The sequence below is a fragment of the Coffea eugenioides genome, chromosome 10 (genome assembly GCF_003713205.1).
Source record: "Coffea eugenioides isolate CCC68of chromosome 10, Ceug_1.0, whole genome shotgun sequence".
NCBI lineage: Eukaryota > Viridiplantae > Streptophyta > Magnoliopsida > Gentianales > Rubiaceae > Coffea > Coffea eugenioides.
Window position 1 is genome coordinate 2219374 of NC_040044.1, and position 14411 is coordinate 2233784.

General features: G+C 37.7%; 2 protein-coding genes across 2 annotated transcripts; one reads left to right on the forward strand and one right to left on the reverse strand.

Annotated features, from left to right (window-relative positions):
- The first annotated feature begins 1803 nt into the window (after positions 1-1803).
- On the forward strand, positions 1804-8415 carry LOC113749421 (sugar transporter ERD6-like 6). The gene is made up of 18 exons (XM_027293156.1): positions 1804-2172; positions 2491-2553; positions 2638-2727; positions 2864-2923; positions 3024-3089; positions 3177-3242; positions 3340-3415; positions 4394-4458; positions 4545-4637; positions 4887-4967; positions 5103-5187; positions 5547-5593; positions 5819-5881; positions 5959-6018; positions 6147-6212; positions 6304-6363; positions 7569-7683; positions 8060-8415. Exons 1-18 carry the CDS (start codon positions 1978-1980, stop codon positions 8170-8172), a joined length of 1464 nt encoding a protein of 487 aa, XP_027148957.1. The 5' UTR covers positions 1804-1977; the 3' UTR covers positions 8173-8415.
- A 3317-nt stretch (positions 8416-11732) lies between these two features.
- LOC113749420 (3-ketoacyl-CoA synthase 4) lies at positions 11733-13867 on the reverse strand. The gene has a single exon (XM_027293155.1). The coding sequence runs from the start codon at positions 13567-13569 to the stop codon at positions 12013-12015; it is 1557 nt and encodes a 518-aa protein (XP_027148956.1). The 5' UTR covers positions 13570-13867; the 3' UTR covers positions 11733-12012.
- Between the last annotated feature and the right edge of the window lie 544 nt (positions 13868-14411).

Genomic DNA, 14411 nt, shown 5'->3' on the forward strand with positions numbered 1-14411 from the left:
GACACGACCTGAAAACACGACACGAACCTAACACGAAATTAATGGGTTTGGGTTGAGGTTTTGGGAATTCGGGTCAGAATCGGGTTGGACCCGAGGAACCCGAAAAGAAAACAGGTCGATTTCGGGTCAACCCGTGGTGACCTGATATGACCCGATATGACCCGTTTACGAATTAAAAATAATTTAATAAATATAAAAATAATTTTATCTAACTAACCTAAGTTATTCTTTTTTTCAAAGGCATTAATTACTTAATCATAAATGAATTTATTTAAGTTGTATGAAGTTGAAATAATTATATTTGGACAAATAATATATTATATTATTTTTTACTTTTATACTGTTTTAATTTATTTTATATTTTGTTTGGGATAAAACACTTTTACGGTGTTTAATTTATTTTAGATTTGGTTTGGAATTACTTATTTAAATTTTTATTACTTGATTATGTAATTAGTTTTGTGAGAAATTGATTTTATTAGAAATTACAGTGATAAATTAATAAATTAAAATTAAGTTTCGGGTCATTTCGGGTCGACCCGCCAACCCGTCAACCTGAAATTTTCGGGTTCGGGTCAGCATACCTGACCCGTCACGGGTTGGCGGGTCGGGTTCGGGTCAACAGATTTTCTGGCGGGTTGACCCGAACCCGACCCGCCAACCTGATTTGGACCCGAATTGCCACCCCTAACTGTCTGTGTTTGGTGAGGCTGCCGGATGCTTCACAATTTTGATTCTTAATTTGGTCTGTTAGTATTTGGTTTTATATACCACACTGTCATTCCTCCTTAGCAACCAGAGCCTGTTTAGGCATATCATGTAACTTTCAAAATTATAATGACTACAACATTCCTATTTTCCTAAAACTAATAAGAAGAGAAAGCCCAAAATCCACAAGTAAACATGGTTTAAGGATTGGGTTGGGTTAGGCTTCAAGGATCCACACGTACTTAATCAGCTTAAAATCTGTTGCAGATTATTTCAAAATCCTGAGTCTTTGCTAGCCAGATCTTGTGTTTGAGTCCAAACACTCTCCCACCACAGCACAAAGGGCTATTACTAACATTTGCATACTTTTCACTCTTTCTAAAATTCAATACATTTATCATAACTTTCAATCAACCTATGATATCATATATCATATCATATGTGATATTTTATTTGACTGCTCTAGTGTTTTACACCGTGTAAGCTCTGTGTCTTTTTGTCACGTGTACATATTTCACAATTTATTTAATCAACTTTTAAAATTTTAATTTCTTTTTGAATAATGATCAATCCCATCTTTTTTCCACCAACTTCCTTTGCTTTTAATTTTTGTAATTACTGTGTTTTACCCCATTAATTCGAGTAAGCAAAGTTGAATACATTGTTCATGAATATTTTTATCTGACATACATCACAACTCGTCGTAAAGAAGCGCTATAATATTATTATTTCTTTTATTTCTATGTTCTTTTATTTAAAAAAAATACACTCCAGTTGGTTTTTGGTTTTGCTTCCTTCATTTCTTGGAGATGACTAGTTGCACGATTCTTGTGTTAAATAATTTTTAGGCGTCTAAGGAAAAAATTGAAAGAAGCCCCCTAACCCCTGTTTGTATTAAAGGCCAATAAATCAAATCAAATCAAATCATGACTCATGATGCGTGAGATACAGACACGACGACGCATCACAACAAAAATAGCCACCCAGGCGCTCTCGAGTCTTGACTCACGGCCGGTATCTGAAATTACAAGTATATCCTTCATGTTTATCAGTTCAACCAAAAATTCCTTCACGCTTCTCCTCCTCCAACTCAACTGTACATGTATCTTTCAACTCTCCCCCACCCACCTGAAATTCAACTCCAGTGACAATTCCTCTACTCCTAATAATCCTACAGCTTTACAGCCACACACAAATATTTCTTGTTATTGCTTTCTAGGTTGACTTGTGTTGTTGAGTTCTTTGGTCGATAGTTGAAGAAGCACAAGAATGAGTTTCAGAGAAGAGAGTGACGATGGAAGAGGGGATATTAGGAAGCCATTTTTGCATACTGGGAGTTGGTACAGAATGGGTTCTCGCCAGTCTAGCATGATGGGGTCATCTCAGGCTATTAGGGACAGCTCAATTTCTGTTGTAGCTTGTGTCTTGATCGTTGCTTTGGGGCCTATCCAGTTCGGTTTCACTGTATTACTACTTTACTTACCATTTACCTTTCTCTACTTGTTTCAATCTGTCTTTCCTTTTATTGTTGTTGTACTTCTTTTTGCTGCCCAAGTGAAGAATCCTGTGGGTTGCCAACTGCGGATGTGGATTAGTACGTAACAATCTGATGTTAAGGAAACATAGATTAGAAAACGAAATGAGGTTTGATGAAAAGTTCAAATCTTGCACAAGGCTGGGGTTAACTTTTCTTTTGATTCGTTGGCATTGTTTTGTCCTATAATATTGTTTATCTGTCTGAATTACTTGCTTGACTAGTGAATGTTTATTACTATGATGAAGGCTGGTTATTCTTCGCCCACGCAAAATGCTATCACAAAGGATCTTGGCCTCACTGTGTCAGAGGTTAGAATGCGCAATACTTCTGCTGTGATACCATTTTGAGATTTTGAAAGAAATGTTACTGACTCCAACAATTTTGGGGGACAGTTCTCTCTTTTTGGTTCTTTATCGAATGTCGGAGCGATGGTTGGGGCAATATGTAGCGGTCAGATTGCGGATTACATTGGGCGAAAAGGGGTATAACTGTTGCTTTTGTAGCACTGTGTTGTTGTTTGTCGTGGTTGCTTTTGTTTCTTCTCTCTTCTTAGGAAGCGGAGGGAGGCAAGCTGCGCTTCGTTTCAGGAATAATCCTTATTTTCCTGTTAAATTGCAGTCTTTGATGATCGCTGCCATACCCAATATCATTGGTTGGCTTGCCATTTCATTTGCAAGGGTAAATCTTTCTTGTTTTTCTGGGTTTGCAACGACATTTGATTTCTTTGCTGATCCTGGAAGTTAAGTTAATCCTTTTTTATTTCTCTTACCATGTTTAGGATGCATCATTTTTGTATATGGGAAGGTTATTGGAAGGATTTGGCGTCGGAATAATCTCGTACACTGTAAAGACTGCACTTTTCAGCTTTAGCTCCTAATCTAAGCTGTCAGAAACTGAACCAGTCTTCACGCATATCTTGTTTCTTTTTTAGGTGCCTGTATACATCGCAGAGATAGCCCCTCAGAACATGAGAGGGGGATTGGGATCGGTGAACCAGGTTGGCTAAGTTTATCAAGGTCCTCTTAAACTATAGGTCTTGCGTGCACGGAGATGCTGTTGAGATAAATTAAGCCCTGTTGTTTTTGTCGATATAGCTTGCTGTCACAATTGGTATTATGCTGGCTTATCTGCTGGGACTTTTTTGCAGTTGGAGAGTGCTTGCTGTTCTGGGTAATCCTCTTGAGATCTTTTCATTGCTATATCAATTTATGCATATCCTTCCCGTGTGTTGCAGTTTTTACAGTTTACTGTTTTGGACATGAAAGCGTGTAACACTTTATCTTTTTATTCACCAGGACAAAGATATGTTGATTTTGTTGTACATTTTTACCTAATAATGCTCATTTTGACAAGGATATAACTTATCTGTTAGGCACTAATAACAGCAGGTGGCTAGAAGAGAAAGAAAACATATTTTCCAGAGAAACACCAGTTCTCAAATCTTTGACAGACTGCTAGCATTTGTTACTAAATTGCAACACAGAAACTAAGGCAATTCCTGCATACCTCCTCCTTTCTGCGATGACTGGTTAGCCAGAACTGAATGCTGAGAAAAAAGTGATTGTACTTATGGTCGTGAGAGACCTTATAACATTCTGGGCAGCAATAGTGATTATAATAAGGTGCTCAAATGTGATTTGCTTTATAAGAATGCTCCTATATATTTGAAGTTAAATCTCACCATGCATAAATCAACCAACAGATAATCTAGCTGTTGTCAGAAAGAACATGTTGTAAATTTGTGTAGTTAGAAACAAGAATTGGCCAATGACTACTGAAATCGGGGAATTCATTTCGGAAATTCGTTGTACTTCTATCGTGCTTTATTTAGTTTCTGATCTAGACAGATTATCTAGCAATCAAATGCAGTCAATTTGTGTTGTGATCTCTCTTTGGTTTTCACTCTCTGTATGTATATAGTGTTCCTAAAAGGGCTAGGGTGGTTTGTGTGCAAGTATTGATCAAGGAAAAAAAATTTAACGGGATGCTTTAGAATTCATAGAATGCATTGACCTTTTGCATGAGATGCACTGACAAGTGGCCATTTTCATGCGAATTAGCAAAACTATTCTCCACCTTTAACATCCGTTGTTGCTGTTGTCACTTTGGCAGTCCCTCAGGCAACTTACTGTTATTGTCTTTCAACAGGAATATTGCCTTGTCTAATATTGATACCTGGCCTATTTTTCATCCCGGAGTCCCCTCGATGGTTGGTGAGCATCATGGAATTACTTCTTCCCCCCTGATTTCTTGTTAAATGCACCACTAAAGCGATTAATGCAGAATTTGCACTACACAGGCAAAGATGGGAATGACTGATGATTTTGAAGTTTCTTTGCAAGTTCTTCGGGGTTTTGATGCAGATATTTCCCTTGAAGTAAATGAAATCAAGGTAAAATTTCGTGAATTATTCTTAAACTGGTGCTATGTTGCAATTTTTGTTTTAAGGGAGGGAAAAGGAGACAAACTGTTGTTAGGGGCAGCAGGGACCATGAGTATTTTTCATAAGTCCTATGTTGAAATCAGCATTAGTATTAGAATCTGTTGAAGGTAGTATTCTGAAGTTACTTTCTTTGTTATGCACATTATTAGTGTCTTTTGAGTAGTAGTTTTCCCCCTAATTTTTTTCAATTATTTGTAGCGATCTGTAGCATCAACAAGCAGAAGAACAACTATTCGTTTTGGCGATTTCAAACAGAAGAGATACTGGTTCCCTCTAATGGTATTTTAATTTTTCTGCTGACTTTTTTTCAATTTTCTCTTGTTTAGGCTTTACTGTAGATTTGCTGAATGGGAACGTTGTGTATGATATAGTGAACTTGTCTTATCAATTTTCTCTTTCCTTTTTTCGTGGCAGGTGGGAATTGGATTACTGATGCTGCAACAGCTAACTGGGGTTAATGGTGTTCTGTTTTATACCACTAGCATATTTGAATCAGCTGGTACTTGGTTATTTCTTTTCCCCAAACACTTTATATCTTGTGATTGAGGAAAATGACAGCAACGTTGACCCTTAACTGGAACTGCTAATCCAACTTGAACACTGCACCACTAGTAACTGATGTAAAATTTTTGAAAACCTTGTTGATGAAAAAGATAAATGATGCAGCACTATTTATTAGCCAATTGAAACTCCTATACATTCATGGTGTTTGTCCCTTAGATATTGGTGCAAAACTTCCAGAAGAAGTGCTTTGCACAGGAATTGATTCTCATATTTCAGTTATTGGTTTAAATAAGTGACAATAATTTGCTTAATTATCAAATGAATTGCTTTAATTTTATGACGCTATGTGAACAGGAATTTCATCGAGTAATATTGCAACATTCGCAGTGGGTGCTATCCAGGTAAGCTATAATAATCTGTATCAGAAATATAATGTCACTTATTAATTAGATCTCTGATTCGAACTCTCGCCGTTCTTCTTTGGAACTGTAAGAAAAATTAGTTGTCACTTGAGATGTTCCTTATAAAGTCATCTTGGATTTTCTTTCCTTTTTTTTTTTTAAATCGCCTGACTCCTATATAAGCATTCAATAATGTGCTAAAAAGGAAATACGTACATTGGTTAGGTTGTTGCAACTGCTGTTGCTACATGGTTGGTGGACAAAACTGGGCGTCGGCTTCTACTGATCGTGAGTTGTGGAAAATAATTGTGTATATGCTCTCTAACTTGTTGCTTAACCTAACAAAAGGGAAATTTTTTTTGCAGATTTCCTCTTCTGGGATGACTATTAGTCTCCTACTGGTTGCTGTTTCATTCTTCATCAAGGTCGTTTTTCTTAGGAATTTTCTTGTGCCGTCATAAAGAAAACAAGAATATGTGCATGGTCTGATTCATGTAATCATGTATTCTTTACATAGTTTCATTCTTTTCTCCCTATCTAACCACTATTTCAGGATCATGCATCAGACGATTCTTCCATCTACAGTATATTCAGTATCCTACCTGTAGTTGGTGTTGTGGTATGCCTTCTAAATTTCAAACAAGTTTATAATGATTCTTCATCAATTTCTATCAAGATCAATCTTTGATTTGACCACCTTGCTCTTCCAGTTGATGATAATTTCTTTTTCTCTTGGACTCGGGCCCATACCGTGGCTCATAATGTCTGAGGTACTGCTGTTTTATTTTATTTCTCTCTCACTTTAGATGATGGTCATGGAAATCTATCTTCTAGTTTGATTGTACGTGAGATATTGTAGTGTAAATAACAAAGTGGTAGCTCTAGTTGGACTAAGGTGTCGTGTAATTTGCCTTTTTTCCCCCCTAAATCTTCTTTTCTGTCAGAATACAGTATCTTTTTACTGCACTTGACCTTCAGATCTCCGTTTGATGTCTACTGTTCTGAGCTGTACAGAAGAGACACCTTTGAGGGATTCCTTTGTTCTACCTTTCTTTCTGTCTTTTCTTCAGTTTTCTATTGGAGTGTGGAATAGATTTTCATTCCTGCATCTGAACTTCAGAGACCTGTGGTTCTCTTCCCTTTCATATGCTGTTAAGTCTCTCCTTCAAAGAGTTGTTCCTATTTCAAAAACTGGCCAAGAGGCTGTGTTTTGCTACCTTGGGTAGCTTTGCCAGAGTCAGATGTCAGCTTCAGGGTTGCCTACTCATATCCTATTTTACTTCTTTTAGATGGATGCTCATCTACAGCTCTGAAACAAGAGAGTAACACTGAGCTGCGTATAGTTGGTGGCAGAAACATTATCCTGTGAAAAGCTTAGCCTGAAAAGAGCTCTTTGTATCAATTGGGTTTTGAGATGGGGCATCTATTTTGTTTCCTTGAAAATCCAAAGAGCAAGTAGAGAACATAAATTGGAAATACTTCTTGTTTTAGTGATTGACTTTTCAAGCACGAACCAAATTCTTAAGCAGGGAATTTATACCTGTCATTTGTTTCTAGTTCCAAACAGAAGAAAATAGCAGAGGGTAGAAGCCTACAATCCTCAATACGTTACGACTTCTATCATTTTGAATCAGAGAGTTAACTTCAGAGAAATATATTATGCATGATCTATATGATTCTGCCACCAACACAATTCAGTCTCATAGTGCTCTCCTGGGGAAAGAATCCTAGGAAGGTGGAAAATTAGAACTTAGCGATTGAATGGGGGCCTCCTATTCAGTGTTTAGAATAGGTTGGCTGTCTTTTGAGAGTCTATGATGTACTTCAGCAGATCTCCCGTGTAAACTTCAGTCCTCTATCTTAATACAAGCTATTCCTTTGCTCCAAAAAAAGAAAGAAAAAGAAAAAACATGCACGTGCACAATTCAACCTCATGAAAACCGTCTGACTGATTTTCTTCTGAAAAACATTGCAGATTCTTCCCGTCAAAATCAAAGGCCTTGCTGGAAGTGTAGCTACGCTAGGTAATTGGTTGGTTGGCTGGGCTATTACAATGACTACCCCTTTGCTGTTGTCTTGGAGTGATGGAGGTTAGTATTGTTCGCTCTATATGCGTGCATCTCTACGTATTCATATATGCTCATTCTCGGTACATGGTTGCATCCGAAAAAAAAAAAGCAGAAATTCGATCAGGGTTTATGAAAAACGCATTATATGTAATAATTTACGGTGAGTCCACACATGGTAAAGGTTGCACACGGCCAATATGGTAAACTATGCAGATAGTGAACGACATATTGCACTATTACTGATGCAAGATTGCTTATGTGACCGCATTAGGACAGAAATTGGTAATCAAGTGTGTCGTCTATGGTTATTTGAGTGAAACCCTGTGGAGTTTTCGACATAGTATCGTGATGAATCATTGTAACCTTCGTCCTTTAAATCTTTCTTGCTTATCCTCAGGAACTTTCACCTTTTTCACGATCATGTGCGCCTTCACGCTGGTGTTCGTGGCGCTCTGGGTTCCTGAGACAAAAGGAAAAACGCTAGAGGAGATACAGTTTTTATTCAGATGACAGCATTTCTTCTACCACTTTTTCCTCCTCCTCCTCCTCCTTTTTTGCTAAAATTTTTCCCTCTTTCCTCATTTCTTTTTGTTGTTGTTGTTGTTGTTGTCTTCTTATCCATATGGGGCGGTTCTTATGTTGTGTACTATGCCCTCTTTATAGTGTCAAATTTAGATCTACAGCAGTCACAAATAATGCTTGGCAAATTGCTTCTTCAAATTCATTGCTACTGCGGTGAGTCCTTTTTGCACATTGACTGGTTGCATTGTCATTTAGATGCTTGTACCTTCTCCAAAGGCATGCGTAGCCCTTATCATCTTTATGAGCCTGGAAACATCAGAACTTTCCGGCAGTGAGTTTTTTCTTTTTAATATCTCTAAAACGTGGAAATAATTTGCCTTGGCTATCTCTCTGTGAAAGCTAAATTTGAAGAAATATATAGTCGTGTACATGGTCCACGTCTTTATTATAAGAAGCGACGTGCCATATTCATTTATCGATTGATTATTGTAGCTGATTATAAATTATGATTTCGAAATAATTAGTTTTTTTTTCCATATTTCTATTTGCCTTTGCATTAACATTATATAATTTTTAATTGTCGAAAAAGTTGAAATTCGTGCTGTATTAAAAAGCGGTTTTTGCTGATTCTCGTTATTCTCTATAATTACTTTCCATAATCAAGCTTATGTAAAATCTAAAACAAGCAAAAACAAGGCCATAAAGCGGAAATGAGAAAGACGGGAGGAAAAAAAAAATCATTTCTGTCCAATTATTTTGGCACGGCCATTTTAAGCAATCATACGAGTACGGAAATCTCTGGCTGGGTAAGGATTTGTTTATACGTCGCAAAAATTTGGTTTGTTGCAAGACCTTTTCTTTGTTGTTTTTTTTTTTTTTGGGTACTTAAGAGGGATTGGTTTCTCATAGCATATTTAGTTGAATTGTAGCCTCATCTCTCTTAATAATATTGTAAGATATTTAATGCTTGCAAGCTTCAATACTCCACCGGATACTTGCAAGCTATCATCCAAGAATAAAAAGTCTTCAACCCTCCACCAGATACTTAAGAGGGATTGGTTTTCCATAGTATATTTACTGGAACTGTAGCCTCATCTCTTTTAATAATTTTGGAAAAAATAATAATATGCTTGCAGGTGTCAACTCTCCACAGGATACTTGCAACCTATCAATATAATATCATCCAAGAATAAGTTCTCTAAAAGAAAAATGCCATTGACTTGAACTCGTATTTTGTCATTCTTTTATGTAATTAGAGAACAATAAAATGAAGAATAGGGTAATACCTACAGAAAGGAGAGAGAGACTAAAAGATGGAAAAATTACAAGGATAATACTTCAAAGTCAACTACTCTGAGTTTTTTTTTTTTTTTTTTTTTGTCGATACGATAAATCTACAATTATTCTATGTTACGAAAAGAGGAGGGAAAGACCTGAAGAGGTCGAGGGAAAACCGGAGAGGACTCGCACTCGTCTGGAAGCCACTTGAAGTAGCTTGCCATATTTTGTGGCCAATGATGGGAGGCAGGGTTTGATCCCCTGACCTCACCCCACCAACTTTGGTGGTGGCTTAGCTCAGTCGTTCACAACTCTGAGTTGTCATATCATCCACAACTGAAGATTTGGACAGGCATTCAAGAGGAATTGGAAAAAAAAAAAGGAAAGATATTTTTGGTTTCCTAATCTCTTTTTTGACCTTTTTGGTAAAAAGTTTCCTAATCTACTGGTAATTGCTCCAAAAAGGTTTACTTATAGCTGGTAATTATAGTAGTTTTTAATTGACAAATTACAAGTCTCCACAGGAAAAATAAATATCAAGACCAAATATAAAACAAATCTGAACGAGTAGGTATCCCTCTTAGTACGGTGCTAATAATATGCTTCGTTTTCGTCCTTGAATAAAATACATTCTGCTACTATTAATTGCAATCCTTTCTCTTTTTTTCATAAAAAAAAAAAAATCAATACAACTATTACAATCCTTTCTAGTTAACAGAAAAGTCTGTTTTTTTAATGCACAATAAAATTCAATGCTCATGTCATTGATTTGCGCTTGAGGGAGAAAGAGAGAGACGTTTTAAAAGCAGGATGAGCCTCATGCCAGTCAAACACAAACACCTGAATTGTTGTGAAGTCATACTTCATCATCACAACTCTGAATTGTCCTCTCTTCTTATGGAGCGGAGCATCGCAAGAACTTTACTTTTAGTTTCATGGTCAAGCAAGGTGACAAATGTTGTACGGCATCTCAATCTCAATCTCAATGGAAAGAATTTGGATTGAAACTAGTAAATTTAGATCCACACCTTTCAAATTTACTTATGTCTAAAACTAGACCAAAATCCTAATAGATTTGAAGGAAATTAGTCACTCCTCCTACCCGCGCAGCGGGCATACCTAATAAGTATTCAATATATACGGTCTGGGGTATTCGTTAAAATGTATTTCAAGTGTTAGAATTTTAGAAATATAAGATTAATTAGAAAAAATATATAAATATAGGGGGTAACTAGGAAAAGTGTATAGATGTAAAAGAAAGTAGTAATTGTTAGTACATGTATGTATACATGGTAAGTTCGGTGAGACGCAAGTTGTGTTAATAAGCGATCATAACACACCCGATAGAAAAACTCTTGAATATAGAAAAACTCTTGAATATATGCATGTTTAATTTGTAAACATCAAAATAAGGTGATAGTAGATGGAATTCAAATATAATAAAATGAGTTGCATCCAACCACAAATTACAAATAACAAATATTACATTCAAGAATTTTGCATGTGCATGGGACAGTAGATGGAATTCAAATATAATAAAATAAATTGCATCCAACCACATTTAAATTACAAACAGTAACAAAAATTACATTCAAGAATTTTGCGCGTATACATGTGCATGTGCAGGCGGTAGGACTCGTCAAACAGAACCATCGAACCCGATCGTCAAATTCAGCATTGTGGCTTAAAAAGACGGCTATTACCATCGGAGGTAGCAAAGTTGGAAACGACGCTGATCTTTCCAGCTTTGTCCACAGGCTGTTTCCAGAACATGCCTGATTCCTTTCCCTCAATCAATCAAAATTCATGTGGTCCACAAAAATTGGCATTTCCTATTTGGAAAGTGCAAGGAACGCTAACGATAAAGCTCCTAGCATTTGAGCATTTCACCACCACTGGTGATCATCCAAAGGAATACCAACCAACCATTAACGACAGCATCCCACAATCTGGGATGTCCAATATTTTTGAAAAAGTCTGCGGTAAGTTGTTGGACAGAATGAACTCATCTGGCTTAGCAGCAGCAATAATCTGCATCGACCGTGCAAATTTCTTTTGGCAATTATATAATGATGGAGTATTGATGTATGAAGGCTACTTAGGCAATATTGTGTTGAAAATGAACCAAAAGTTTCTAATTTACTGCTTCATGGCGACTTTAAACTTGGCAAAGAAGCTGAATAGGAAAGGTTGCATGAGGCATCAAGAGCCTAAAATTATGTGAATCTATATATTAATCACAAACATGCATGGATGGAAGGGAAGAAGAAGGATTTAAATAATAATAATAATAATAATAAAAAGAACTAGCAGTAAATTATAGTACAACCCGACTAGCAAAGCAATTCAGGTGTCAACGGTACTACTACTATTGATTGATTCAACCAAAAATAAAAGCGGACGCAGGCCAGAAACTGCCCTATCATATTCAGCGCTCAGACCAAGAAATCACACGAGGAACAAAACGAACAAAAATTAAAGACCAACAACTGTCTCTGGTTGGCATGGCAGTACTCTGAATTTGCTAAGATCTACTGATTTCTTCCGCTGCTATTGAACAACTTTGACGGGGTACCTGTCGATGCAATCCTCCCAGGGACCATTTGGAGCCGGCTTTACATGCCTGAGTGCCTGCCACACCGCACTGTTACACTTGAACCCACTCCCAAATGCAATCTGCCAAATTCGTTGGCCCCTGCGTATTCTTCCCTTGGCCTCGGTGTATGCGAGCTCATACCAAATGGAGCTCGATGAAGTGTTCCCAAACCTGTGGAGAGTCATTCTGGATGCCTCCACGTGTTCTGGTAGCAACTGCAGATTCTTCTCCAGCTCATCAATCACAGCCCTTCCCCCAGCATGTATGCAGAAATGATCAAATGCCAGCTTGAAATCAGGGATGTAAGGCTTGATATTCTTCTGGAACAACTTCTTAAGCACCAAAGTGGCGAAAAACAGAAGCTGCTCGCTGATTGGCAGCACGAGAGGACCCAAAGTGGTAATATTGGTCTTAAGAGCCCCGCCAGCAATAGCCATGAGATCTTTGGACAAAGTAACCCCCGTCTTCCCAGCATCATCCTGCTCCTGATAAACACAACGGAAGGCCTTATCATCCGAACCCCGATGAGTCCTCACAACATGGACGAGCCTATACTTGGCCCTCCTCCTATCTACAGACTTGTTAGACAACAATACCGCGGCACCCCCAACCCGGAACAAACAGTTAGGTATCAACATAGCCTTCTTATTACCAAAATACCAATTCTGCGTAATATTCTCTGTACTTACTACCACAGCATACGTATTCCTATGCACTTGCAGCAAATCCTTAGCAAGGTCAACCGCGATAACTCCAGCACTGCACCCCATCCCACCCAAATTAAAGCTCCTAATATTACCCCTCAACTTGTACTTATTCACAATCATAGCCGAAAGCGAAGGCGTGGGATTAAACAAGCTGCAGTTGACAACAAGAATTCCTATGTCCTTGGCCTTAACATTAGTATTGGCAAACAAATTATCCAATGCCCCAAACATCACTTGCTCAGCTTCCTCCCTGGCAGCCTGCATAGACGGGCGGGGAGGAACGAAATGCATAGCTTCAGGGACATAAGTCTCATCCCCCAGCCCAGAACGCTCCAAGATCTTCCTCTGAAACTGGAGGGATGATTCATCAAAATCCCCAGTAAGCCTGGAATGCTCCATAAAACTCTCAAATGGAGCTTTAAGCTCATCGGGAGCTCGATAACAAAAATAATCGACCAAGTAAACCGGCCTTGGCCGGGTCATTATATAAACCGTTGACCCGAAAACCAAAATGGCCGAACAAGTGATTACAAAAACCAGATTATACTGCAAATGAAGCCATAATTGGCGAATATCATCTGGGTTCATTTGGGAAGCTTCAATTAATATGATAATCATCACGGGAACCAGACAAAGTGTCAACAAGTGAGAGATCAAGTAGTGGTAGCCCAATTTAACGTACTTCAGATTAACGCTTTGCAAGAAATCGGGTAGTCTCCTGCTTTGCTGGATCTGAACTCCCACCCTGGCACTGGTTCTGGCGGTTGGGTTGGTGTCGGCCGGAGCATTGCCGCCTGCTTCCATTGGCGGTGGGATTTTGACGGCCACTCCAAAGCTGGGACTACAAGAAGAATCAGTTGACCGAAAAAAAAAAATTATGGAGTGGTGATTTTGATGATTCCCTTTGGGAAAGATAAAGATGGTTATGGGAGGGAGGGAGGGGAGGGCAGAATGGGCAGAGCAGATGAATCGAGGATATGAATTGCTACAGTAGTACGTCGGATATATCCAAATCCAACAAAGCTTTCTGAGACCACGAGAAGAGCTTTGAAGGTGTTCGACTTATTGTAAATCTGAAGGAAAAAAAAAAAAGAGGGCTGCTGCTCTATCCTTCCTGCTTGGTGTAGCTGTGGGCCTGCCGCTGGATGCCGCTGACTCTGAGATTATACCGGTTCGGGTGTCCGAGTTGAGTTGGGTGGATACAGTAGTGGTCAAGCAAAATCGTTGAAAATATCTATCACATTTTCCACAATTTTGATACGGTTTGTCTAATGTGTCCATAGGACACTCAATAAAATATATTTCAAATATTATACTTTTGAAAATATAAGATCAATCAAGAAAAGTAAATAAATACAAAAGAAAATAAATAAGATTAAATAGAAAAAATATATAAATGAATGAAAGAATAAGTAATTATTAGTATACATATATATATATATATATAGTAGGTTAGGCGAACATTAGACGTGTTAACAAGTATTATTGTAAGAATTCTTAGAAAATTTCATTTTAAAATATTGATTTTATGTCCCTTATAAATTCAAATTAATAAAATCTGATTTCTATTTAAGCTTCCGACCACTTTTTAGCCTAAATCATCATATGACTCATATGCACTTATTTTTATGTACAAGAAAAATCAT

Coding starts and splice junctions, on each gene's coding strand:
- LOC113749421 (XM_027293156.1), top strand. CDS start 1,978: ATGAGTTTCAGAGAAGAGAGTGACGATGGAAGAGGGGATATTAGGAAG. Junction 2,554..2,637: donor TTGGCCTCACTGTGTCAGAG/GTTAGAATGCGC, acceptor TTTGGGGGACAG/TTCTCTCTTTTTGGTTCTTT. Junction 4,638..4,886: donor TTGAAGTAAATGAAATCAAG/GTAAAATTTCGT, acceptor AATTATTTGTAG/CGATCTGTAGCATCAACAAG.
- LOC113749420 (XM_027293155.1), bottom strand. CDS start 13,569: ATGGAAGCAGGCGGCAATGCTCCGGCCGACACCAACCCAACCGCCAGA.